The 27787-nt window shown below is 41.6% G+C and overlaps 1 protein-coding gene across 6 annotated transcripts in view; it reads left to right on the forward strand.

Annotated features, from left to right (window-relative positions):
* COL7A1 (collagen type VII alpha 1 chain) overlaps positions 1–27787 on the forward strand; it is a 150485-nt gene that overhangs the window by 103990 nt on the left and 18708 nt on the right. For 5 of the 6 annotated variants that reach the window (XM_077276528.1, XM_077276532.1, XM_077276531.1 and 2 more), the window contains 45 exons: positions 1635–1715; positions 1875–1910; positions 2069–2104; positions 2371–2451; positions 5858–5893; positions 5987–6058; positions 6331–6375; positions 6463–6498; positions 6629–6664; positions 7120–7224; positions 7352–7387; positions 7490–7525; positions 8157–8204; positions 8303–8338; positions 8796–8921; positions 10411–10620; positions 11104–11139; positions 11361–11405; positions 11534–11605; positions 11718–11762; positions 12278–12340; positions 12798–12842; positions 14313–14348; positions 15070–15105; positions 15316–15342; positions 15449–15481; positions 16784–16846; positions 17568–17603; positions 17701–17781; positions 18426–18494; positions 18721–18756; positions 20322–20363; positions 20578–20622; positions 22776–22820; positions 23498–23533; positions 23617–23676; positions 23773–23898; positions 23985–24056; positions 24195–24230; positions 24782–24841; positions 25034–25078; positions 25154–25189; positions 25762–25797; positions 25890–25946; positions 27268–27339. In XM_077276528.1, coding sequence (XP_077132643.1) covers positions 1635–1715; positions 1875–1910; positions 2069–2104; positions 2371–2451; positions 5858–5893; positions 5987–6058; positions 6331–6375; positions 6463–6498; positions 6629–6664; positions 7120–7224; positions 7352–7387; positions 7490–7525; positions 8157–8204; positions 8303–8338; positions 8796–8921; positions 10411–10620; positions 11104–11139; positions 11361–11405; positions 11534–11605; positions 11718–11762; positions 12278–12340; positions 12798–12842; positions 14313–14348; positions 15070–15105; positions 15316–15342; positions 15449–15481; positions 16784–16846; positions 17568–17603; positions 17701–17781; positions 18426–18494; positions 18721–18756; positions 20322–20363; positions 20578–20622; positions 22776–22820; positions 23498–23533; positions 23617–23676; positions 23773–23898; positions 23985–24056; positions 24195–24230; positions 24782–24841; positions 25034–25078; positions 25154–25189; positions 25762–25797; positions 25890–25946; positions 27268–27339 — 2547 coding nt within the window. Of the gene's footprint in view, positions 1–1634; positions 1716–1874; positions 1911–2068; positions 2105–2370; positions 2452–5857; positions 5894–5986; positions 6059–6330; positions 6376–6462; positions 6499–6628; positions 6665–7119; positions 7225–7351; positions 7388–7489; positions 7526–8156; positions 8205–8302; positions 8339–8795; positions 8922–10410; positions 10621–11103; positions 11140–11360; positions 11406–11533; positions 11606–11717; positions 11763–12277; positions 12341–12797; positions 12843–14099; positions 14136–14312; positions 14349–15069; positions 15106–15315; positions 15343–15448; positions 15482–16783; positions 16847–17567; positions 17604–17700; positions 17782–18425; positions 18495–18720; positions 18757–20321; positions 20364–20577; positions 20623–22775; positions 22821–23497; positions 23534–23616; positions 23677–23772; positions 23899–23984; positions 24057–24194; positions 24231–24781; positions 24842–25033; positions 25079–25153; positions 25190–25761; positions 25798–25889; positions 25947–27267; positions 27340–27787 lie in introns of all 6 variants that reach the window. The other variant, XM_077276530.1, reaches the window with a different exon arrangement.

Here is a 27787-nt window from a genome sequence, read left to right on the forward strand (position 1 = left end):
GAGTTGCGGTGGGGCGCCCTCTGCTGGATGTCCTCATGAACTGGAGCCTTGGAAAAGTTCCCACGCTCGAGTTCATATGAGTTCATCCAGCAGAGGGCGCCTCACCGCAACTCAATGTAAGTACAGATCACCCAGCTTTCCTTTCAGCACCTGGGGTTTACAGACACGAGCGAGTGCTTTAGCACAGCTCCTGCCTGTAAATTGATTTAACCCCTTCAGATGGATTTACTTCGTGGGACGTGACAGTTCATCAGAAGGTATGGAATATTGTTGGTTTGTTATTTTGCAGAGCGAGGGTCTTCAGGTGGATTGAGAGAGCAATAAAATATTAAAACAACCTGTGTGTTTATTTCATTAAAATACTTTTTAATAATGTGTGTGTGTTTTTTTAACCCTTTCATACAATTGGATTAATAATGGATAGGTGTCATAATTGACGTCTCTCCATTATTAATCTGGCTTAATGTCACCTTACAATAGCAAGGTGGCATTAACCCTTCATTACCCCATATCCCACCGCTACAGGGAGTGGGAAGAGAGTGGCCAAGTGCCAGAATAGGCGCATCTTCCAGATGTGCCTTTTCTGGGGTGGCTGGGGGCAGATGTTTTTAGACTGGGGGGGCCAATAACCATGGACCCTCTCCTGGCTATTAATATCTGCCCTCAGTCACTGGCTTTACCACTCTGGTGGAGAAAATTGCGCGGGAGCCCACGCCAATTTTGTCCGCCATTTAACCCTTTATTTTAGCAGCTACAGCAACCAAATTTTGCACATACACTCTACTAACATTAGTAGTGTAGAATATGCAAAAAAAAAAAGGGGGATATGAGATGGTTTACTGTATGTAAACCATGTCTCATATCCTGTCGGGTTTGTGAAGGAGAAATGAAAAGCCGGCAATTGAATTACCGGCTTTTCACATATATCGCGCTGAAGTAAATATAAATACAGACTATATATATATATATATGTCTCAATTATATATATATATATATATATATATATATACTGTATATATGTTTTATCGAACATTTGAGCACATAAATCCATTAGATGTCGGTTTTGCAAGCCTGCGAGAAAATATCGCAGTACGGATGCCATACGGATTACGTACGGAGGATGCCATGCGCAAAATACGCTGACACACCCTACCTACGGATGACATACGGACCACTATTTTGGGGACTTTTCTGCGTATTACGGCCGTAAAAAACGGACCGTATTTACATACGCTGAGTGTGAGGCCGGCCTAACACTGTAGTTAATGAACCCATTGCAACCACTAAACAGAGTAAAGATTAATTTGCCGCATTTTCAGGGGCCGACACAGACCACAGGGACCCTGGATAAACCCAATATATTTACCCTTTATTATCTAGCAATATCAGACTACAAAGGGTTTTCTTGTAGTCCATTATCATAGAGATACATTGGTCTGCATAGGAGCTGTGTACACAAAACGGCAGAATTTTTTTATCAATTTATTTTTTTAATTTCTTGCACCCAAAATAATATTGGTAGTAAAGCAGACATGGTGGACCCAATTTGTGCTAAAATCCACGATTATGGTGACGGGACCCCTTTTAGGAATCTTGCAGTATAATACCAATGTGTACTTACTATATACATGTAGGGAGATGCTGGAGACCCCGGAGAACATGGGATGAAGGGGCAGAAGGGAGAAGCCGGCATCAATGGTCTTCCCGGAGAGAGGGTGAGTATTGTCATCCCATATACTATCTTATTATATTTTATAAGGTTTTTTACATGCAGTTTTAACTCTTGATTGCTGATGGGTTTTTCAGATAATGTTACTGTGAATTCATCCTACATATTTATAATAAAATATAATTAATTATTTCCCATTTTGCAGGGTTTGGACGGACCCAGAGGGGCACCAGGCTTACGGGTACGTTATTCTACTTTTTTGGCACAGTTTTTAAGAGGACAGTAATCTAAATCCTTTTATAATCTCCTGTTGTTTTGCTGTTAAACACAATCTATTGTTCCCTGTTGTCAGCCATTCTCCATTCTCACCAGTCATTTAACTTTATCTCTGTTATACAGGGAGACGCCGGAGATCGCGGAGGTCCAGGTGACAAGGTAAGAGGCCAGAAGAATATATGCAGATCGTCTCAGGTACTATGGATTTTCCTCCAAGTTGGTGGTCAACAAGAGACGTCTACTGGGAGACACAACTAGGCTCATACTGGTGTCCTTCATTCCACCGGATCCTGTGCTAATAACATGCAGATTCCCAGTGGCATGAAGCGCATTAGCCGAGCCCATAAACTGCAGACTACAAGAACGCTGTAATCACTCAACATGTCGGTCATGTTCTACGATATTGTTTGTTCTCTTCCATTAAGGGGGAACGTGGACCTCCCGGAAATGATGGCAGAAATGGAATTGATGGCAAACCAGGACAGCCAGGAACACCAGGACTAAGGGTAAAGAGGGTCCTATAATACTGCCCTTATGTGCAAGAATATAACTACTATAATACTGCCCCTATGTACATGAATATAACTACTATAATACTGCTCCTATATACAAGAATATAACTACTATAATACTGCCCCTATGTACAAGAATATAACTACTATAATACTGCTCCCTATGTACAAGAATATAACTACTATAATACTGCTCCTATGTACAAAAATATAACTACTATAATACTGCTCCTATGTACAAGAATATAACTACTATAATACTGCCCCTATGTACAAGAATTTAACTACTATAATACTGCTCCTATGTACAAGAATATAACTACTATAATACTGCTCCTATGTACAAGAATATAACTACTATAATACTGCTCCTATGTACAAGAATATAACTACTATAATACTGCCCCTATGTACAAGAATATAACTACTATAATACTGCCCCTATGTACAAGAATATAACTACTATAATACTGCCCCTATGTACAAGAATATAACTACTATAATACTGCTCCTATGTACAAGAATATAACTACTATAATACTGCTCCTATGTACAAGAATATAACTACTATAATACTGCTCCTATGTATAAGAATATAACTACTATAATACTGCCCCCTATGTACAAGAATATAACTACTATAATACTGCTCCTATGTACAAGAATATAACTACTATAATACTGCCCCTATGTACAAGAATATAACTACTATAATACTGCTCCTATGTACAAGAATATAACTACTATAATACTGCTCCTATGTACAAGAATATAACTACTATAATACTGCTCCTATGTACAAAAATATAACTACTATAATACTGCTCCTATGTACAAGAATATAACTACTATAATACTGCTCCTATGTACAAGAATATAACTACTATAATACTGCCCCCTATGTACAAGAATATAACTACTATAATACTGCTCCTGTGTACAAGAATATAACTACTATAATACTGCCCCTATGTACAAGAATATAACTACTATAATACTGCTCCTATGTACAAGAATATAACTACTATAATACTGCTCCTATGTACAAGAATATAACTACTATAATACTGCTCCTATGTACAAAAATATAACTACTATAATACTGCTCCTATGTACAAGAATATAACTACTATAATACTGCTCCTATGTACAAGAATATAACTGCTATAATACTGCCCCTATGTACAAGAATATAACTACTATAATACTGCCCCATATGTACAAGAATATAACTACTATAATACTGCTCCTATGTACAAGAATATAACTACTATAATACTGCCCCCTATGTACAAGAATATAACTACTATAATACTGCCCCTATGTACAAGAATATAACTACTATAATATTGCTCCTATATACAAGAATATAACTACTATAATACTGCTGCTATGTACAAGAATATAACTACTATAACACTGCCCCCTATGTACAAGAATATAACTACTATAATACTGCTCCTATATACAAGAATATAACTACTATAATACTGCTGCTATGTACAAGAATATAACTACTATAATACTGCCCCTATGTACAAGAATATAACTACTATAATACTGCCCCTCTGTACAAGAATATAACTACTATAATACTGCCCCTATGTACAAGAATATAACTACTATATACTGCCCCTATGTTCAAGAATATAACTACTATAATACTGCCCCTATATACAAGGATATAACTACTATAATACTGCCCCTATATACAAGAATATAACTACTATAATACTGCTCCTATATACAAGAATATAACTACTATAATACTGCTCCTATGTACAAGAATATAATTACTATAATACTGCCCTATGTACAAGAATATAACTACTATAATACTGTCCCCTATGTACAAGAATATAACTACTATAATACTGCCCCTATGTACAAGAATATAACTACTATAATACTGCTCCCTATGTACAAGAATATAACTACTATAATACTGCTCCTATGTACAAGAATATAACTACTATAATACTGCCCCCTATGTACAAGAATATAACTACTATAATACTGCCCCTATGTACAAGAATATAACTACTATAATACTGCTCCCTATGTACAAGAATATAACTACTATAATACTGCTCCTATGTACAAGAATATAACTACTATAATACTGCCATATGTACAAGAATATAACTACTATAATACTGCTCCTATGTACAAGAATATAACTACTATAATACTGCTCCTATGTACAAGAATATAACTACTATAATACTGCTCCTATGTACAAGAATATAACTACTATAATACTGCTCCTATGTACAAGAATATAACTACTATAATACTGCCCCCTATGTACAAGAATATAACTACTATAATACTGCCCCTATGTACAAGAATATAACTACTATAATACTGCTCCCTATGTACAAGAATATAACTACTATAATACTGCCCCTATATACAAGAATATAACTACTATAATACTGCCCCTATGTACAAGAATATAACTACTTTAATACTGCCCAGATATGCAAGAATATAACTACTATAATACTGCCCCTATGTACAAGAATATAACTACTGTAATACTGCTCCTATGTACAAGAATATAACTACTATAATACTGCTCCTATGTACAAGAATATAACTACTATAATACTGCCCCTCTGTACAAGAATATGATTGCTATAATACTGCCCCTATGTACAAGAATATAACTACTATAATACTGCTCCTATGTAAAAGAATATAACTACTATAATACTGCTCCTATGTACAAGAATATAACTACTATAATACTGCCCCCTATATACAAGAATATAACTACTATAATACTGCCTCTATGTACAAGAATATAACTACTATAATACTGCCCCTATGTACAAGAATATAACTACTATAATACTGCCCCTATGTACAAGAATATAACTACTATAATACTGCCCCATATATACAAGAATATAACTACTATAATACTGCCCCCTATGTACAAGAATATAACTACTATAATACTGCCCCTATGTACAAGAATATAACTATTATAGTACTGCCCCTATGTACAAGAATATAACTACTATAATACTGCTCCTATGTACAAGAATATAACTACTATAATACTGCCCCTATGTACAAGAATATAACTATTATAGTACTGCCCCTATGTACAAGAATATAACTACTATAATACTGCCCCTATGTACAAGAATATAACTGCTATAATACTGCTCCCTATGTACAAGAATATAACTATTATAATACAGCTCCTATGTACAGGAATATAACTACTATAATACTGCCCCCATGTACAAGAATATAACTACTATAATACTGCCCCTATGTACAAGAATATAACTACTATAATACTGCCCCTATGTACAAGAATATAACTACTATATCACTGTATAGTATAGTATATAAAAGTACTAAAGTACATTTGTCATCATAGGGGGATTTAGGAAAACAAGGAGATCCAGGTCGAGATGTGAGTATTTCATTTTCAGTCTTTGTCATATGGACCTAATATTTTCCTTTGTGATTTTTTTGGATTAAAATTGCCATGAGTGATCTTTTTTAGGGTCTTCCAGGATTAAGAGGAGAGCACGGACCCCCTGGACCAATTGGACCTACTGGGCCACAAGGAGCAGCGGTGAGTAGTCATTCGTGGGATAAACTGACAGTTTTAAGCCACAACAACCAATGAGAGCTCAGCTTTTATTTCAACCTGCTCTGGTAAAATAATAGCATAGCTCTGATTGGCTGATCTAAGCAATAAGGTCAGTTTTACTGTTAAACAGCCCCTTTCACAGAGCTCTGCCCACTTTAAAAAGTTTAAATAAAAAGTTACAATTATTTGTGACTTTTTTTATACAATAAAAGTTTTATTTTTTTATTTTTTTATTTTTTTTTTACATGAAAAAGGGAAAACCTGGAGAAGATGGGAAGCCTGGCCTGAATGGCAAAAATGTAAGTAACTGCTTTAAGCCTTTTCGGGAGTCTTGCTTTACTGCTTTTGTGTGTGCTGTTGCTGCCATCTTTCTTTTTGTCTCGTAGGGTGAAGAGGGGACTCCTGGAGAAGACGGCAGGAAGGTGAGCGTAACGTAATGTCCTCTGCTGAGATGTGAGGACTTATCCATAGATCAGCTACTACCGCCCCCTATAGATATATCCAAGCCGGCTCACTGCTTATGGTGATCTACCTTCTTTCTCCTTCCTTCAGGGTGATAGAGGTGAAGCCGGTCCTCCTGGCAAAGATGTAAGTATTGCTATATACCTTCTTCAGTTCAAACCTACTTGGTTACATAAATTACATGGACCAAGCCAAATATCCTGATCTGTTCAGTACACACTTAATGTGTACAGAAAAATCAACTCAAAAGTATGCATCATGTGCAGTTTTGAACATTCTGTTTGCCCCGCCCACGAGGATCTTTATTTAGCTGCTCGTGGGAGGAGCAATCAGAACTGAACAATTGAAGTAAGCATTTTATTTTTCCATACAAAACTTTTACTTTTGTGGGATTTTCCAGAGTTGTAACAAGGATAAGGGATAAATGTAAATCTCTACTGTGACACCCAGATCTCTCCCCTGGGTAGGAATTAAGTTTATAATTCAATTATGGGACGTTGGGGATTGGAGGGGTCCCAGCAGATGCACTTATCATATGTTCTGTTCTTCTTTTTTGTTTCTGCTCAAATATTACTTTGCAGGGCCGAGATGGTACCAAAGGAGCAGCAGGAGTGATCGGCCCACCAGGTCCAATAGGACCCCAAGGAGTTCCAGGACCTCCAGGACAAGCTGGCGCTCCAGGCCAGGTGCGTGTCTGATAAATATCCCATGCTTCTATAGACAGCTTTACAACATTATGGCCGCCCGGGCCACATGGTGACCTGAAAACAATAAATGTTCATCCTTGCTTTTTTTTTGCTTTTTGCCTTTAAGGGAATCCCTGGAGCAGCCGGCCCAGCTGGACCAAAGGTATGGTAATGAGTCATAAGTGCTAAATCACTTTTTTCTCTATACCTGTAATTTCTCACTAGTTTTTAGTATTTAATTATGCTATTTTTAATTATTTTTTAGGGCGACCGAGGTGAAGTAGGACTGAGAGGTGAACAGGTGTGTATCCAATTATCAGAATAAAAAAAAAAATTAATATATATATTATATTTTTATTTATTTATTTTATTCCATAGTTAACATTATCAAGTAAGTTTCAGTTTCATAGTAATTGTGGGTGAGCTGGTAGCAGTTACAACCGGCCCCTAATTTTTGGTAGCATTAGGGTCTTACTTTTCCCGTGGTGGTGGCATATGTGCATATAATAGAAGCAGGGCACACAGCTGCTATGGGGGCCTGTAATAGAAGATAGCCCCCCACTGAACTGCCCATCTGCTGTGATGATGTCACAGTGGCTATCTTTATCTGCCACCAGGGGGAGCTCACTGCATACAGTCTAATACAGCTCCCCCTAAGCTCATTACTGTGTGTGTAAATCCGTATGCACTTAGCTCCCCCTAGTGGTGACTCAACATAGCCAAATTTATATGATCTATTCACAGGACAATTTCCTCCTCCCTATGCAAATATGCGATTATATCAATCGATACAGGTCGTTTTATTTCACCCGATACCAAAATATGAATACTTTTTATTTTTTTTTGCTTTAATTTTCTTTTCTATATTTTTTTTTTTACTATAAGTAAGTTTTAATTATTAAAATTATCATTTTCCTTTTTATTAATATCAGGGGCGGCCTGGGGAAATTGGGCTAAAAGGAGAGCCAGGAACCACTGCAGTGAGTATTAATACTATGAAAAAGGATCATCTACAAGAAGTATGGACCTGTCTCCCGTCATCTACTGATCATGTGATATTTCATTTTTTCCTTTTCAGAATGTAGAAAAAGCGCTGAATATCTTGGGAATCAAGGTAAACCATAATTATTTGCACCCCAGGACTTGTCCCCGATCTATTGCATTGGTCTATTTTTTTATATTATAAAAACTCGATCTAGAAATACAAAATTTGTTGGACAAATACAAAAACCAATACAAAGAAAAAAAGAACTTCTGCAATGCAGTGGCGGCCAGGGCCCACCGGAGCATCCTCCGCTCTTCTGGTGGGCCAGTAACTGTACAATTAATACTTCCATAATGCAGCCATAGAGTATAATGCCCAAATAATACTTCTATATAAATCAATGTGCAGCCACCAAATAGTGACCTGTATTATATCGCTATTTAGTAAGGAGCCCACGACCATAAAGGCCCGAGGCCCGGACCGCTTTCTGCCGTCTTCTGCGCTCAACACACCGATATCTCTCCATTCATTCGATCTCATTGGTCGCCAACATCCATCGTCATCACGGTCTGGTGTTATTTTACAGATTTCAACCCTTAAAGATGTCATTGAAGTCTTTGATGACGGCTCTGGATTACCTGTCGTTCCCATCCAGAAGAGGATGAAGGGGGAACCCGGGGACCCTGGAGAGAAAGGAGCTCCGGGCAAAGATGTAAGTCTAAAAATCTGTTTTGTTTTTTTTTCCCCGAAAAAAAAATTTGTATAAAAATAATGTCCCTCATAACAGTGACAGCCGCAGACCCCAATAACAGAGACAGCCATAGGGCCCCATAGTAATGACAGTGCAGACCCCAATAACAGAGACAGCCATAGGGCCCCATAGTAATGACAGTGCAGACCCCAATAACAGAGACAGCCATAGGGCCCCATAGTAATGACAGTGCAGACCCCAATAACAGAGACAGCCATAGGGCCCCATAGTAATGACAGTGCAGACCCCAATAACAGAGACAGCCATAGGGCCCCATAGTAATGACAGTGCAGACCCCAATAACAGAGACAGCCATAGGGCCCCATAGTAATGGCAGTGCAGACCCCAATAACAGAGACAGCCATAGGGCCCCATAGTAATGGCAGTGCAAACCCCAATAACAGAGACAGCCATAGGGCCCCATAGTAATGACAGTGCAGACCCCAATAACAGAGACAGCCATAGGGCCCCATAGTAATGACAGTGCAGACCCCAATAACAGAGACAGCCATAGGGCCCCATAGTAATGACAGTGCAGACCCCAATAACAGAGACAGCCATAGGGCCCCATAGTAATGACAGTGCAGACCCCAATAACAGAGACAGCCATAGGGCCCCATAGTAATGACAGTGCAGACCCCAATAACAGAGACAGCCATAGGGCCCCATAGTAATGACAGTGCAGACCCCAATAACAGAGACAGCCATAGGGCCCCATAGTAATGACAGTGCAGACCCCAATAACAGAGACAGCCATAGGGCCCCATAGTAATGACAGTGCAGACCCCAATATCAGAGACAGCCATAGGGCCCCATAGTAATGACAGTGCAGACCCCAATATCAGAGACAGCCATAGGGCCCCATAGTAATGACAGTGCAGACCCCAATAACAGAGACAGCCATAGGGCCCCATAGTAATGACAGTGCAGACCCCAATAACAGAGACAGCCATAGGGCCCCATAGTAATGACAGTGCAAACCCCAATAACAGAGACAGCCATAGGGCCCCATAGTAATGACAGTGCAGACCCCAATAACAGAGACAGCCATAGGGCCCCATAGTAATGACAGTGCAGACCCCAATAACAGAGACAGCCATAGGGCCCCATAGTAATGACAGTGCAGACCCCAATATCAGAGACAGCCATAGGGCCCCATAGCAGTGACAGTGCAGACCCCAATAACAGAGACAGCCATAGGACCCCACAGCAGTGACAGTCGCTCAGTGGCGCAGCCTCGTATCCTCTTAGTGTCCTGTGAGAACGGTGCTTGTGCCCGAGCTGCAGGCAGTAATCCGGTACAAGGAGAATCTCCCCCACAGAGAGGTGCAGCGCAGCATCCATAGTCTATAGAGATATTACCGGACTGTACAGGAAGATGAGATCACAAAGCCCCGACATTCACCTGTGTGAGTGCTGGAGACATCGGGGTCTGTCTGTGTCATATCAGGGCACTATGGGATTCCCCGGGGAGAGAGGACTGAAAGGGGACAAGGGAGAACATGGTCTCCCCGGTCCACAAGGCCCTACAGGACGTGCCATCGGAGAACGGGGACCTGAAGGCCCACCGGGCCAACCTGGCGAGTCAGGAAAACCCGGAATTCCTGGAGTACCTGGGCGGGCAGGAGAAGCCGGAGAACAAGGAAAACCAGGAGACAAGGTGAAGAGTCTATCTGTTTATCTATTATCTATCTATCTATTCTTCCATTCATCCATCCCTTCATCGTTCCAACCATCTATCCATTCTTGCATCCATCATTTCATCCTTCCAGCCATTCATCCATCCATCCTTCCACCAACCCACCCATTTATCCTTCCTTCCTTCCATTCATTCTTCCATCCATCATTTCATCCATTCATCTATTGATCCATCCATCCTTCTTTGCATCCATCCATCCATCCATCCATCCATCCATTTATCCATTCATTCAGCCTTCCTTCCATCCTCCCACTCATCTATCCATCCATACAGCCTTCCATTTACCCACCTACTAATCCATCCTTCCATCCATCTATCCTTCCATACTTCTTTCCATCCATCCTTCCATCCAAACATACATCCATCCATCCATCCCTCCATCCATCCATCCATCCATCCATCCATCCATCATACTTTATGATGATATATCCCTTCATCTTGCAGGGTGACAGAGGAGATAAAGGAGAACGAGGAGAAAGTGTAAGTTTTCTGTGAATCTAATGTTTCTCATGACAACCATGGATGGGAGTAATGACAACAGATATTCCTATTTCTCTTGCAATATTCTTATTCTTGGACTCCCGTCACTTACTTATAAGGTGCATGGGTCAGGGATGCTGAATATAAATAAATATATATATATATATATATCCAGCAACATCCAAAAAGTTACATCTCATGCTGACATTTATATCTTACAGGGCAAAGATGGACCAAGGGGCCCTATAGGACCCCCAGGACCTAAGGTGAGCACATTGTCACAAGCCGACATAGGATACAATGTAACTTTTGTGTTACAATTTGAGACTTTTTTATTTTATTTATCTGATTGCTTTTCTTTTAAGCCAATATTGCCTTTTATATTCCTATTAAGGGGGAAGCTGTAGAACTTATTTCCACTGGGCCACGTGGAGAAAGAGGACTACCGGGACCAAAGGGAGTCATGGTCAGTCTATTTGCAGAACTTACCTCCCTCCATTCCTCACCACATTGAGATATCCCGCGCACTTAATAGTCGAGGGTCGTCTGTAATCTGTGCTGTGATTCTTCCTCGGCAGGGCGACCCTGGAGAAGATGGCGAGAAAGGACCCAAAGGAGATAAGGTCTGGTTGTAGTAGTAAGTCCATTCCAATCGGCGTCTCTTTCATGGCTTTGAATTCATTTCTTGATTTAATTTCCACCCAAACGTCCCTGTGGTAGTTTCTGTAATGACACCAGTTATGTTCACCTTTGTCTACATTTTACCATCTTATAGTTTAGAATTTTGTGGTGATCATTATGTAATATATATTTTAAAGTTCTAAACTTTTTTTTTCTGATACAAAGCTACAAATCCCCTGCAGAAACTGAATATAAATGACCAAATTCTGGATGCCTGGAGCCACCACTAGAGGGAGCTCACTGCATACACTGCTATTACAGAGCTCAATGTACGACCAGTCTACAGTAACCTCACAGACTCCCCCTAGTGGTGACTACACTGTCAGTGCAGGAGAATTACAGCTCTGTAGCCATTTCACAATTGTATCACCATTGTCAGATTGTGAAAATTCTATGCTTAAAAAAAAAGTATATATTATATGAAAACATTACAACTTTGAATGTTTCTTTTTTTCAGGGAACAGAAGGTCCTAAAGGAGATAGAGGTGACCAAGGAGAAAGGGGAAAGGATGGCGGCCCAGTGAGTGTTTTTTTTATATTTCCATGTCCACCTTGTTCTGTTGCATCTAATATGAAAAATCAAACAACTTTGCATAACAATTTAATTTAATATCTATTATTTTGTGTCTACAGCTCCTGTGCAGACCTATGTGTCTCCATGGTAACAGACTACAAACAAACCCAGTGTAGTCTGATCATAGAGTGATATTTCCTTCTATCTGACCTCTACTTTATGTACAGGACATTCAGCAGCAGATAGACTAAGGGAAGGAGAATCAGACTACACAGTATGTTTGCTGTCTGTTACCATGGAGACACATTAATCTGCATGGGAGCTGGATACAGAAAATGACAGGAAAGTGTAAAGTTGTTTCTTTTTACATTTTCGATGCGTTGGGTGCAGATTTTGTTGTGAAAGTGGACATAGCATTAAGTTTCACCTGGTGTATCTGTACTAAGTGCTGTTTTTTTTTTAGGGAGCACCAGGAGAGAGAGGACTAGCGGGGCCCGAAGGAAAACCGGTATGTCATAAGAAGGAATTATGGATTAATATATCGATACTTGTGCGGATAATTGTCCCATCCCCATAGGAACCAGCCGGCTATCATCTTCTCCTCTATACTTGGACTTTATGTCCGTAGATTCTCAATGCCAGGCTGGGAGCCCAGAAAGCATCTTCCACCCCAGATTTTATATCACCGCCTCATTTCCTGTAAGACACAACAAAATAAACTTTTTTTCTATGCAAGTTAATAATCTGCTTTATAAAAGAGGTGATATGGTACTTTGCGGCGTCTGTGTTCTCCGACAGTATTATGAGTGCTGCAGCCAATCAGTGCAGCACTCACATGACATAACGATGTCACCCGACTGCCGGCAGTCCCGGCGCAGACATTGCTGGAATGGCCGTCAGTGCGGGAGGTATTAGGTTTTTCTTTTCTATAGGGCACTATTGCATTTAAGAAGAGTTGGCCCAAGTGGAATACAACCAGTTCACACAAGATGGCATTAAAGAGTTCTGTCCAGGAGTAGAAAAACCTGGCCGCTGTCTTCCTCACCCGTCTTGAGGTTATGCCTGGTAGTGAATAGGGCAGGGCCGCAATACTAGACACAACCCATGGATAGAAAGAAGAGAGCAGCCATGTTTTACTAACACTTTACAACTTCTGTAAGTATTTTTAGAACTAATGTGTGCTTCCGGTTCCTTAAATCCTTTATAAACTAAGCGTAAGGAAGGTGGCACCAATCCACCAGCCCAAAATGGGTAAGACTCCACCAGTGGCATCCGATCACTCCACCTAGAGGAGCCAAGTGTTGTACCAGTAAATGTCCTCCTTTTTATCTATATTCTCTACAGTTTAATTTTCTTAACTTTTAATCAGTGGGAACAATTTTTCGATCTCCAAGTCCCCTACATAGACGAGTAACCGGTATATTTTCTGTCCGCCTGCAGCCACCACTAGGGGGAGCTCATTGCTTAGTGTTTGTACATTGACCTTAATGACATACCAGTTTACACAGCTGAGCTCCCCCTAGTGGGGACTGCAAGCAGCCAAAATTTAAAGGGAACCTTAAGAGTCCAGTGGGCGGTCCTAATTGGTGATTGACCATACATACGGACATAGCTGATGGCACATTGGAACATTAAATATTTTGCGATAAAGGAAGAAAAAACTGACTTTACACAATGTGTTACTGACCTGACTGGTGTCGACATGGTTAATCCTATGTGACCTGCATTTGATCTTCCTGTTTTGTGTCCATTCCCTTCACTGTAGGGCGAGAAGGGCATTAGTGGGCTTCGAGGCCCCGCTGTAAGTAAATCCTGGAGGATAGTTGCCCTTCGGCCCTGGGCTAGTGCTGGCTGCTCGCATCGGCTTTGCGTGCTCAACCTGGTCTCTTCATGTGGTCACTCACACGTCTTGGTCACTTATAATGCATTGATCTAGGTGCCTCACCCTACTAATAATTCCGCTAATTAATATCCGCAGGGTATGCCAGGCTTCCCCGGAGTGCTCGGCCGACCGGTAGGTGTCCCTCATCACCTCCGCATTTATGTCCTGCATGTGGCATGTCTGAGATAATTTGTGCTATCATAATAACTGATAATACAGCTGCAATATGTCTTGTGGTATAAGCTGCGATTCTTTGACACATATGAATGTATAGCCAGCAGTCCTGTCATTATCTAAAATTTCCAAAATTCTGCACATATAGGAGTGCAAAAAAAGTGCACTCCTTCCCATATAAACATGTAATATTCATTATTTTCCCAATTTGTACCATATAACCGTTGTTTGTATTTTATGTTTTGCAAAGAAAAAAAAAGTGATTTGCTGCACTACACAGGTCCACCACTAGGTGGTGCCTTATAATGATCACTCTGTGCTGTGATCCAAAACAGCACACCATGTGGCTAAGCTTGGTATTGCAATTATCAATTACTTTCAAGTAGAATAAAATGTTAATAATAAATACGGTATATAAACTAAATAATGATAAATACATCATGCGTTTTATTAATTAGAGTCTCTGGTATCATTAGCTCCTTTGTACATGTTGTCTGGGAATCGCACCTTTTCTTGTTATAACATTATTATACGGCAGCTACACAGACTGTATAGTTTGTTAGGATCTGTCATTTTAGCATGAACATAACCCAGTCAATATAGTGTGATAACAAGCCAGATATTTGGTGTGTGTGACCCCGGTATGTTACTCTACTGATTGTTCATGGTGCCGTTCCAGGGAAACCCAGGAGAGCCAGGTCAGCAGGGTCCTCCGGTACGTATACACGGCGCCCGTAGCTATACGTCATATTCATATATGTCCTGTAAGTCACGGCGACCTCACTATACAGTCAGCCCCGAGCCAGCGAGCCCACACATGTCTATGGATGGCTATAGACACATAAGAAAACATCCACATAATATCTTATTGTAGCAAGCGGACATTAAAGTAACGCTTCATTCTGCTTTATTATTCCTGTAATAGGGCCCCCCTGGACCAGCTGGGCTGAAGGTAAGTCAATAATCATAGGCATGGAAAAACATACACATATAATAAGCACACATACACATGTACAGTGTATATAGTCCATTTATGTAACACAATGCTATCATTGCAGGGCGCTCCAGGAGAACCCGGACCCAGCGTCAGGGTGAGCACCGTCTGTCTACACAGTCATTGTTACTTTCTATCAGGGATTGTTCTATCTGAAAAAAATATCATTATTGCTTGATGCACAATGAAATCATTTTCCAACATGATCATGAATGTCCACATCCAGCAGTCCTCCATAGTGGGGGTCTGGTAACAACCCTCTCATCTTTATAGCAGGGAGGGGAACTAAGCAGAGCCCCGGATTTATCATGTGCATATACAGTGCGAGGGCAGAAGGGCAGGGCCGGTCCACCTGGGACTCACTGACCGATTAATGCAGGACTTTCCTGTCCCATTCCTTTCCTTTCCATTTCTCTTTTCTTTTGTTTCCAATTCCTTTTCCTTTCCCTTCATTTCCTTATCTGTTTACTTTTCCTTTCCAATTCCTTTCTTTTACCTTTTCTTTCCCTTTCCTTTCCTTTCCTTTCCAACTCCTTTCTTTTCCCCTTCCTTTCCTTTCTCTTTTCTTTCCTTTCAAATTCTTTTTCCTTTCCCTTCATTTCCCTATCTGTTTACTTGTCATTTCCCTTTCCTTTCCAATTCCTTTCTTTTCCCTTTTCTTTCTTTTCCCTTTCCTTTCCAATTCCTTTCTTTTCCCATTCCTTTCCTTTCTCTTTCTCTTTTATTTCCTTTCCAATTCCTTTTCCTTCATTTCCCTATCTGTTTACTTTTCCTTTCCCTTTCCTTTCCAATTCCTTTCTTTTCCCTTTTCTTTCCTTTCCTTTCCCTTTCCTTTCCTTTCCAATTCCTTTTTTTCCCTTTTCTTTCCTTTCCCTTTCCTTTCCAATTCCTTTCTTTTCCCCTTCCTTTATCTTTCCTGTCCATTTATGTTTTTTCTTTCCAATTCCTTTCCTTTCCTATTATCTTTCTCTTTCTGTTTCTTTTTTTATTTCCTTTCCAATTCATTTCCCTTCCCCTTCTCTTTTCCTTTCCAAGTTCCTTTCTTTCCCTTTTCTTTTCCTTTTCTTTGCTTCTTTATACCCTCCCATCACTTTTTATAAGATACTATCTATCTGTTTATTATCTATCTATTTATTATCTATCTATCTATCTATCTATCTATCTATCTATCTATCTATCTATCTATCTGTCTGTCTGTCTGTCTGTCTGTCTGTCTATCTATCTATCTATCTATCTATCTATCTATCTATCATCTATCTATTTTCTATCTATCATCTATCTATCATCTAGTTATTATCTATCTATCATCTATTATCTATCTATCTATCTATCTCTCTATCCATCATCGTTTTCTCCATTTCCTGCAGTTTCTTAGTATCACTTTGGTTGTGTTTATCAGGGTTTGCCAGGACCGCCCGGTGTTGCTGGACCTCCTGGTTTGCCTGGACCTCCCGGATTATTGGTAAGGACTGATACCACTAAGTAATTGAGTGTTCCCTGCTCACCTACCATGACCTTACTTTCCATCACTACTTCCTTACAAGTCTCCTGATATCCAAGTATCTGGAATAGTCTAGAATTCACCAAAGTCCTTGGTTGGGGCCTGAGTGTTCCCAGTGGTCACCACATATGATAGTCTTAAGCCCCCGTCTCACTAAGCGAGATCGCTAGCGAGATCGCTGCTGAGTCACAAGTTTCGTGACGCAACAGCGACCTCCGTAGCGATCTCGCTTTGTGTGACACGTAGCAGCGACCAGGCCCCTGCTGTGAGATCGCTGGTCGTGTCGGAATGGCCTGGACCTTTTTTTGATCGTTGAGGTCCCGCTGGGTAGCACACATCGCTGTGTTTGACACCTTACCAACGACCTCGTTGACGACTCAGACACTGAATCGTCATAATAGCTCCCATGTGACATCGTTGTACAGGTCGCTACAGGTCGCTGGTGAGATGTCAAACAGTGAGATCGCAGCTGCGATCGTTAGTAAGATCTCACTGTTTGACATCTCACCAGCGACCACATAGCGACGCAGCAACGATCCCTGACAGGTCGTATCGTTGTCGGGATCGCTTTAGCGTCGCTAAGTGAGACGGGGCCTTTACAGATACGACTGGATACACGATACATCGCATCTTCCATTGTTCTAATGTTGGTTCACATTTTTTTGTTTCTTTCCATTGTTAGGGCCCACAAGGACCCCCCGGAGTCCCAGGCTTAGCGGTAAGTATCCGGGCAGGATGCAGCCATAGCTCTGGAGTTCACAGCTGTCAGTCACATATAGAAGTGAGAACATTGGATTATGTTTTTTTTTTCCTAGGGGGAAGCAGGAAAAAATGGACTACCGGGCAGAGATGGCGTACCGGGGAAAGACGGAGAACCTGGACTCCCGGGGAAGATGGTATCTATCAAGATATTGTATTATAAGGCTTCAATTTATTGTTCAAAAAAGTGTGTGAATTGATGGTGGATTAAATGGGAACATTTTATTCTTATTTAAATGCATGGGCTTCATAAAAAAGTTTTCACCGTGTGCCTCGAATAGTCCTTGAGCGGCATTGTGTATTGCTGGCTGCAGAATGAGTTAACTGAGAATCCATCAATGAGCTCGATCTGACGATCAGGGAAGGGAGTTTGTAACTCTTTTATCTGTCTTTTTCTGAGCTCTTCTCAGCTGATTTATGACCACGGACCACATCAGAGGTAAAAGCGCAGGGAAACAAAGAGCCTTTAAAAGCCAAACAGCACAAAAATTTTAATGAAACCCAATTGCAAACATTGGAAGCAGCACGGGATGCAGCGTTATTCTCCAGCTCATCGTTTCGGCAGCCTTAGTCCGTTACTTTATGCCGGAGTGATTTGTACACTGTATTCCTCTATTATTTGGGTACTATTTGGCACCCTACAATGGGGCTCGATGGAAGGAACAGCACTGTTAACTATCCAACCTACGACAGTTCCTGCACATAGACACATGCTGTAATATCGCGTTTTTACATTTCATGCCATTATTTTACTAAGTTCATTACTCTTTTTTGGTATCAGGGTGTTTCAGGTCCTTCAGGTCCCGCAGGATCCAAAGGAGAACCAGGAGAAGCTGGCACTCCCGGGGAAGTGAGTAGTGACTTTTAGCTTCTTTGTATGATTAGGTTTAACCCTTTAGACTGTTGTACATTTATATTGTAATGTAGGATTGGCGACGGCCTTACAGATTCCCACAGATAGGACGGATTATGGACGTATGTTCTTACATCCCCATAGATAGCGAGAGGGTTCCAGAAATCGTGTTGATTTTTGATGCTGCCATATAATAATTGATACCCATCTGATCTGTTTTCAGTTTGTGGCTGGTGCTCCTGGGCCCAAAGGAGAAAAGGTAAATACGGCTTACCAGTTACAGGGGAACTACAATTCCCAGGATGCCCAGAAAGCCTATATTGCAATGTATTGGATTTTGATTTTTTTTTTTCATTACAATGTATTGGATTTTGATGCCTTTGCAATACAGTTTGCTTCGGAAATAATCTCATTGACTGTGAGCAAAATGGTGTGAGATTTCGCGTAGAATCATCTCATTATTAGTAAGGTTGGGGTAAGCAGCCGAATCTGATTATCATTAGAGTGCAGGGTCAGTAGAGTCATCTCTTCATTAATAGAGGGCAGGGTCAGTAGAGTCATCTCTTCATTAATAGAGGGCAGAGTCAGTAGAGTCATTTCATCATTAATAAAGGGCAGGGTCAGCAGAGTCATCTCTTCATTAATATAGGGCAGGGTCAGCAGAGTCATCTCTTCATTAATATAGGGCAGGGTCAGTAGAGTCATCTCTTCATTAATAGAGGGCAGGGTCAGTAGAGTCATTTCATCATTAATAAGGGGTAGGGTCAGCAGAGTCATCTCTTCATTAATATAGGGCAGGGTCAGCAGAGTCATCTCTTCATTAATAGAGGGCAGGGTCAGTAGAGTCATTTCATCATTAATAAAGGGCAGGGTCAGCAGAGTCATCTCTTCATTAATATAGGGCAGGGTCAGCAGAGTTATCTCTTCATTTATATAGGGCAGGGTCAGTAGAGTCATCACTTCATTAATAGAGGGCATGGTCAGTAGAGTCATCTCTTCATTAATAGAGGGCAGGGTCAGTAGAGTCATTTCATCATTAATAGAGGACAGGGTCAGCAGAGTCATCTCTTCATTAATAGAGGGCAGGGTCAGTAGAGTCATCTAATCATTAATAGAGGGCAGGGTCAGCAGTGTTATCTCTTTATTAATATAGGGCATGGTTAGTAGAGTAATCTTTTCATTAATAGAGGGCAGGGTCATTAGAGTCATCTCTTCATTAATAGAGGGCAGGGTCAGTAGAGTCTTCTCTTCATTAATAGAGGGCAGGGTCAGTAGGGTCGTCTCTTCAATAATAGGGGGCAGGATCAGTAGAGTCATCTCTTCATTAATAGAGGGCATGGTTAGTAGAGTAATCTCTTCATTAATAGAGGGCAGGGTCATTAAAGTCATCTCTTTAATAGAGGGCAGGGTCAGTTTAGTCATCTCATCATTAATGGAGGGAAATGTCAGTATCATCATTTTATTATCATCAATAGAGGGAAATGTCAGTATAGTCTAATTATCAATAGAGGGTCAGATTGTCAGAGTAATCGCATTAGTAATATTAAGGACAGGGTCAACAGGGTCATCTCATTATCGTTAGAGGCCAGAGGATCTGTGATACAGTGACAACTCTCAGAGACCACCCAAAATTGTAATTGCAAGTCTTCTTAAAGAAGATGGCAAGTATGCTAAATATATGGTGAATTTCACAGGAATTGTGCTCTATATAAGGGCACGATCTTCATAAAGAGGTGGTGCTTTATAAAGGTTGCACTATACTGTGTATTACAATGTAGTGTGTAATACTATGTATTAGTCACGTTATGTATAATGTTTTACTAGGGCGCTCCCGCTGACCAAGGCAAAGAAACCCCAGGTGAACCGGTAGGTCATCTATCTGTCTGTCTCTCCATCCATCCATCCATTCATCCATCCATCCATCCATCCATCCATCCATCCCTCTGCCTATCTGACCTTACAAGTACACTTGTTTCCTGTTCCTTACCACACTTATCTTGTGGTTGTTCTTTACATCAAAGTCACGTAGCTGTGCCCTCCTAGTTATTATAGTGATATAATGTCCTGTCCTGTGTTTCAGGGTCAGAAAGGAGACAGGGGATTGCCTGGTCCAAGGGGAGAGAGGGTAAGTATTGTTGAGTATTGTGAGAAGACCGATATTTCCAAATGCAACTCTGTATTTTATTTTTAAGGGGGAAGTAGCATCGTCTGTTTGACTCCGATCTCTCCTTCACTTCCCACATACAATCTCTTGCCCGCTCGTGCCGTTTACACCTAAAGAACATCTCTAGAATCCGCCCTTTTCTCACCATGGAGACAACAAAAACTCTCACTGTCGCCCTGATCCACTCCCGTCTGGACTACTGTAACGCTCTATTAATTGGCCTCCCCCTCACGCGACTTTCCCCTCTCCAGTCTATCCTTAATGCAGCAGCCAGGGTCGTCCATCTGGCTAATCATTACTCGGACGTGTCCGCTCTTCGCCAGTCATTACACTGGCTGCCCATTCATTACAGGATACAATTCAAAGTACTTGTTCTCACCCACAAAGCTCTCCACAGTGCGGCACCGCCTTACATCTCCTCCCTCATTTCTCTCTATCGGCCTAGCCGACCGCTGCGCTCTGCAAATGACTTTCGACTAACCTCTGCTCTAACCCGTACCTCACACTCCCGACTCCAAGACTTCTCCCGTGCTGCGCCAATCCTCTGGAATGCTCTACCCCAAGATATTAGGACCATCCACAACTTGCATAGCTTTAGGCGCTCGCTCAAAACACATTTGTTCAGAGCGGCCTATCACGTTCCCTAATCAAATTCATTTTATGTTTGTGCGTGTGTAGCCCATTCACCATCTCCATCCACCCCCCACCCCCTGAAGATGGCCGGACCATCATTGTAAATACATCATTGTAAATACACACCTGTACTTTGTATCCCCCCCACCTTATTGTAGATTGTAAGCTCTCACGAGCAGGGTCGTCTTATTTTGTTTTATTCTGCTTTATTACTGTATTGTTAACATTGTTACCTATGACTGTTGTGTTTGAAACTGTTAAACTGTAAAGCGCTGCGGAATATGTTGGCGCTATATAAAGATTATTATTATTATTATTATTATCGTCCTCAGTTTCCAGCATTCTGTAGTTCCCCTTCCCCTTTCTCAGTCTCCAAAAAATTCTATCTAGAGTAATAAGTATATAGAACACAAAGATGAAGGGTGCCGCTGCAGCTTCTCTCTGTCTCTGAGACTGCATGCTGCGAGAGGGGAGGAGGTGGAGCAAGTGCAGAAACATCAGATTGGCTGAGAGTTCTGAGGACTGCATGTATTGGCTCAGACTTTTGAGGACAGCACGGATTGGCTCAGAGTTCTGAGGACAGCAAGGATTAGCTCAGAGTTGTGAGGATCGCAAGGACTAGCTCAGAGTTCTGAGGACAGCATGGATTAGTTCAGAGTTCTGAGGGCAGCACAGATAGGCTCAGAGTTCTGAGGACAGCATGGATTGGCTCAGAGTTCTGAGGACAGCACGGATAGGCTCAGAGTTCTGAGGACAGCACGTATTGGTTCAGAGTTCTGAGGACAGCATGGATTGGTTCAGAGTTCTGAGGACAGCACGGATTGGCTTAGAGTTTTGAGGACTGCAAGGATAGGCTCAGAGTTCTGAGGACAGCGAGGATTAGCTCAGAGTTTTGAGGACAGCACGGATAGGCTCAGAGTTCTGAGGACAGCACGGATAGGCTCAGAGTTCTGAGGACAGCACGGATTGGCTCAGAGTTCTGAGGACAGCACGGATTGGCTCAGAGTTCTGAGGACAGCATGGATTGGCTCAGAGTTCTGAGGACAGCACAGATTGGTTCAGAGTTCTGAGGACAGCATGGATTGGCTCAGAGTTCTGAGGACAGCATGGATTGGCTCAGAGTTCTGAGGACAGCATGGATTGGCTCAGAGTTCTGAGGACAGCACAGATAGGCTCAGAGTTCTGAGGACAGCATGGATTGGCTCAGAGTTCTGAGGACAGCATGGATTGGCTCAGAGTTCTGAGGACAGCATGGATTGGCTCAGAGTTCTGAGGACAGCACAGATTGGTTCAGAGTTCTGAGGACAGCACGGATAGGCTCAGAGTTCTGAGCAGTGCATTTTCTGGCTGCATGCCATGTAATATGCATCTACAACTGTCTTTAGAAATTCCCAAAATTTCGAAGTTCAAAATTCCCAAAATTTACAGCAATTCTATGCTTTTCAGAACCTGCAAATGACATTTCTTACTTTTAACATTAGGGGGAACCAGGAAAAAAAGGAGAAATCGGAGACCCCGGAGAAGATGTAAGTGACCTCCGCACAATCTGCTCTGAAAACACCACTGATACTTTGTTATTGCTCCTGTATCACACATGACATCACGTTATTGCCGTTTTCGGTATGCAGCAGTCGCCCGTGGTTCCCTGTGGCTCTTATTTACTTATAGAAACCTCTAATTACACAATATCGACACTTAAAAATCTACATGAAAAGTCGAGAACTTGGACTCTTAAGTGAATTTTCCTCCAATTATGTCCAAAGCTGCTAATTGCACCTGGAAACAGACACCAGTTTATCTCCGGCTCATTGTCAGACATTTAACTTCTAAATGTGTAAAAGACATCTGATCTCCGAGTGGAAAAGAAAATATCACGCAACCTAAAAATCAATGCACGATAAACAAGCAAACATCGTATATTTTAACTGTAAATAGCCCAAAACAGCGCCACCTCTATCCAATGGTTGTATCTGGTATTGCAGTTCGCTCCCGTTCACCTCAATAAAGCTGAGCTGCAATTCCAGACACAACCATGCACAGTAGTGGCGCTGTTTCTATGTTTTTATAAGCTTTTTATTAGCTTTTATGCAGCCTTCTCTGCAATTATTTGACCGTTCACTGAATGGGGCAAAATATTGTGAAATTGGAAAAAAAAAATAAACGCCTTATTACATTAAAGTGATCAGCTGTCTTCAATTTGCAGGGTTCCAAGGGACCTCCCGGACCTAAAGGCGATAAGGTAAGTCCTAGAAATATGCTTTCTCCTGCAACCACAAATCTTAGACAGACACGGACATTTCTTATTAACCTGTACATTTCCAGGGAGAAATTGGCGCTGGTTCCCCTGGCCCTGCAGGGCAGAATGGACCACCAGGACTGAAGGTAGATCCCAGATAAAAGGTCGCTCAGATGTCCCTAATACATAGGTTTTATGTGGCTTTTACATCAAATTATGAGTAATTTTACTTTTTTTGTTAGGGTGATCTCGGGCTGCCTGGTCCTCCAGGTCCGCCAGGTCTGCAGGGAATTGCTGGGACTCCTGGTCAACCAGGTCAGAGAGGAGAACCTGGGCAGTCTGGGCCTTCTGGTGCTCCTGGCGAGAGGGTGAGTGCAACCAAAACAGACCTCCAAATAGTTTATCATTCCATGATTTTGATTTTTACTTAATTTTATTACCAACTTTTATTTAGGGTTTGATCGGTTTCCCTGGAAGAGAAGGAAATTCAGGAGCCTTGGGACCACCCGGGGCAGCTGGACCATCGGTAGGAAGTTTATTTCATCTTTTTCATCTGTTATACACAGTATTTGTGACTTTTTATAACTCCCACTTCTTGAAGCTTTACTATACTTAATACATTGACATACATTATATATGTACTAATATCATAATTTTATTACAGGGACCCCCGGGACCTCCTGGAGGAAAGGGGGACAAGGTAGGGTTAAAGAATGTACACTGATATTTCTTTATACCACCATTTTATGATCAGTGGGGGTCTGACCTCTGGGACCCCAACAGTTTTGTTTTCTCCCAGTTCCCGTGCACAGTGGGTAGCAGCGGTGCCGCCGCCGCCGCACAGGGAAAACTGAAGGAGCTGCTGCCACGAACCAGCACTTAGGGTCCCTCATTTTTGGGATTATTTGAGATCCGAGAGGTTGAACCCACACTGATCATAAAGTGATGGGATATCCTAGCTTTATGCGATAGGAATTCCCCTTTAAGTAACAAAAGTAGTTGTCAGAGCTCTTATTTGCTTATGCTTTTATTGTCACTCCCTTAATTTGTGATAGTACTGCACCTTTAAGAATTAAAGGTGCACTCCGGCAACACTGAGCCAAAGATTTTGATCTGCCTGCACCAGGAATAACACAATGTATCAGAGTTGCTTGGAGTGTTCCATTAGATTAATAAAACACTGCCCCCCAGTGGTCAAATTATAATCTAAAATGGTGTAAAAAATGCCGCTTTGTCCTTCTTTTTTCCCAGGGTGATCCAGGAATTGGTCAGTTGGGTCCTAGAGGAGAGAGAGGAGATCCAGGTCCAAGGGTATGTCCACAATCGGGTAATGTCGCCTCCACTCCCCTCTGCTGCACAGTTCTCAGACTCCTAACATGTAGCTGTGATACAATGTAACAGTTTCGTCCAGTCATTATCATTAGTATTAGTGATATTCAGGAGAACCTCGCGTCCCCTTATCCGGAGTCCTTCCATAAAGACTGACATGTTCAATTCCTACAGGGAGAGGATGGCCGCCCAGGATTAGAGGGAGACCGCGGCCCCCCGGTAAGTAATATTCCAGTCATCATGTATGTACAATGTCCAATAACTTCTGATTCCATTTCTTGCTCTTTTCCCCAGGGTCTTCCAGGTAACAGAGGAGAACGAGGAGACAAGGTAAGAAAGGCGGCCAATATTCTGTGGTCGTTTTATACTGAGAGCGTCACATCACAGGCACACTGATTGACCTTAATAAGAATTACGTAATGCTAAACTTCACCTGTAGGGGCGCTGCAGATAAATTGAACACTTGCTGAAAGGTTTCAGCTGATTGCTATGATTAGTTCAACACCTCTATATACAGTAGATAACACAGGATCCACCATTCATGATCAGGGATGATCACAGCTCAACTCATTCCACCCTCTGCTCAAAGACCTCCGCACAGGTCACAGAGCATGCCCACAACATTGTCCTATAGAAGTCAATGAGCCAGATCCTGTCTGTTAGTCTGTGTGCCTACTGCACCCCAAGCAGGACGGCTGCCTCCACTGTCATGTTCAGGAAATAAAATAAAAAAACTCCAATACAAAAATAAATTAAATAAAACAGATTCTAAAAAAGAGTAATCATCACTACCTGTTCCTAAATAAATAAAAAGTATAAAAAGTGATACATTCCCTTTAAGTGCTAAGATACATCTGTGCAGAGTATATGGACACTTGTAATCGTGTTCTGTGATGTTTCAGGGAGATTCGGGTCCAGGCGGAACGAAGGGAGACAAGGTAAGCCTTCATCAGTGTACAGAGGTGGTAGGGTGCCATTATGCCCTCCGGAGCAGCGCTCATACAGGATGCCTTAATCTTGTCCTGTCTAGGGAGAAACACTGACCATTGAAGGACCAGCGGGAACAAAAGGAAATAAAGGGGAGCCGGTAGGTCAGAGGTTCGCTCACAGGGGGAACCACCATTCCTTTATGCCCTGCTTCTTCTATCCTCTTTCCTTTCTTCTTTCTTCATCCTCCTCTTCTCCTTCCCTATTCCTCCTCTTCTTTCTTCATCCTCCTCTTCTCCTTCCCTATTCCTCCTCTTCTTTCATCATCCTCCTCTTTTCCTTTGCTTTTCCTCTTCTTCTTTCTTTATCCTCCTCTTCTCCTTCCTATTCCTCTTCTTCTTTCTTCATGCCCCTCTTCTCTTTTCCTACTCCTCTTCTTTCTTCATCCTCCTTTTCTCCTTTCCTATTCCTCTTCTTTTTTCATCCTCCTCTTCTCCTTCCATATTCCTCCTCTTCTTTCTTCATCCTCCTCTTCTCCTTCCCTATTCCTCCTCTTCTTTCTTCATCCTCCTCTTCTCCTTCACTATTTTCTTCTTCTTTCTTCATCCTCCTCTTCTCCTTCCCTATTCCTCCTCTTCTTTCTTCATCCTCCTCTTCTCCTTTCCGATTCCGCTTCTTCTTTCTTCATCCTCCTCTTCTCCTTCCCTATTCCTTTTCTTCTTTCTTCATCCCCCTCTTCTCCTTCCTTATTCCTCATCTTCTTTCTTCATCCTCCTCTTCTCCTTTCCTATTCCTCTAGTTCTTTCTTCATCCTCCTCTTCTCCTTTCCTACTCCTCTTCTTCTTTCTTCATTATCCTCTTCTTTCATATTCCTCTTCTTCTTTCTTCATCCTCCTCTTCTCCTTTCCTACTCCTCTTCTTCTTTCTTCATTATCCTCTTCTCCTTTCCTATTCATCTTCATCTTTCTTCATCCTCCTCCTTTCCTATTCCTCTTCTTCTTTCTTCATCCTCCTCTTCTCCTTCACTATTTCTCTTCTTCCTTCTTCATCCTCCTCTTCTCCTTTCCTATTCCTCTTCTTCTTTCTTCATCCTCCTCTTCTCCTTTCCCATTCATCTTCATCTTTCTTCATCCTCCTCCTTTCCTATTCCTCTTCTTCTTTCTTCATCCTCCTCTTCTCCTTCACTATTTCTCTTCTTCCTTCTTCATCCTCCTCTTCTCCTTTCCTATTCCTCTTCTTCTTTCTTCATCCTCCTCTTCTCCTTTCCCATTCATCTTCATCTTTCTTCATCCTCCTCCTTTCCTATTCCTCTTCTTCTTTCTTCATCCTCCTCTTCTCCTTCACTATTTCTCTTCTTCTTTCTTCATCCTCCTCTTCTCCTTTCCTATTCCTCTTCTTCTTTCTTCATCCACCTCTTCTCCTTTCCTATTCCTCTTCTTTGTGTTTCTAACACCGTAACGTCTCTGCTTGTTTCCTTTTAGGGCGACCGAGGACTTAAAGGGTCTGAGGGAGAAAAGGGGGAAAAAGGAGACCAAGGAATGAGCGGAGAAAGGGTAAGAGCGAGACGATCGCAGGTCTGTAGGGTGTAGGAAGTATCCAGCTACCTCACACCTTGCAGCCTCATTCATGCATCATTCATGTAGTTCATGGATAAAGCACCAACCCGTTATAGCTAGAGATGAGCAAATCTCAACTTAAATAGTGAGTGTCTGGTGCTACTATTCACCAGCCCAAATGCTCGGGTTCCTATTGTTTTCAATGGGGTTCAGGTTCTGGTTCAAGTTCGCATACAGTTCTGGTATCCGAACCGAACTTTGGAATAAAGTTTGGGTCGGGTACCAGAACTCGAACTTCCATGGGTCCCGCAGAAGAAGCGTTGCAATTTATTTTATTTATTTTGGCATATGAGAAAATCACTGATGGTAAAAATGGAGTCACCGACAAAACCCTGATAAAAATCTGATCCAATACGCTAATGAAAATTGGTCCGTAAACATGAAA

The sequence above is a fragment of the Ranitomeya variabilis genome, chromosome 8 (assembly GCF_051348905.1).
Source record: "Ranitomeya variabilis isolate aRanVar5 chromosome 8, aRanVar5.hap1, whole genome shotgun sequence".
NCBI lineage: Eukaryota > Metazoa > Chordata > Amphibia > Anura > Dendrobatidae > Ranitomeya > Ranitomeya variabilis.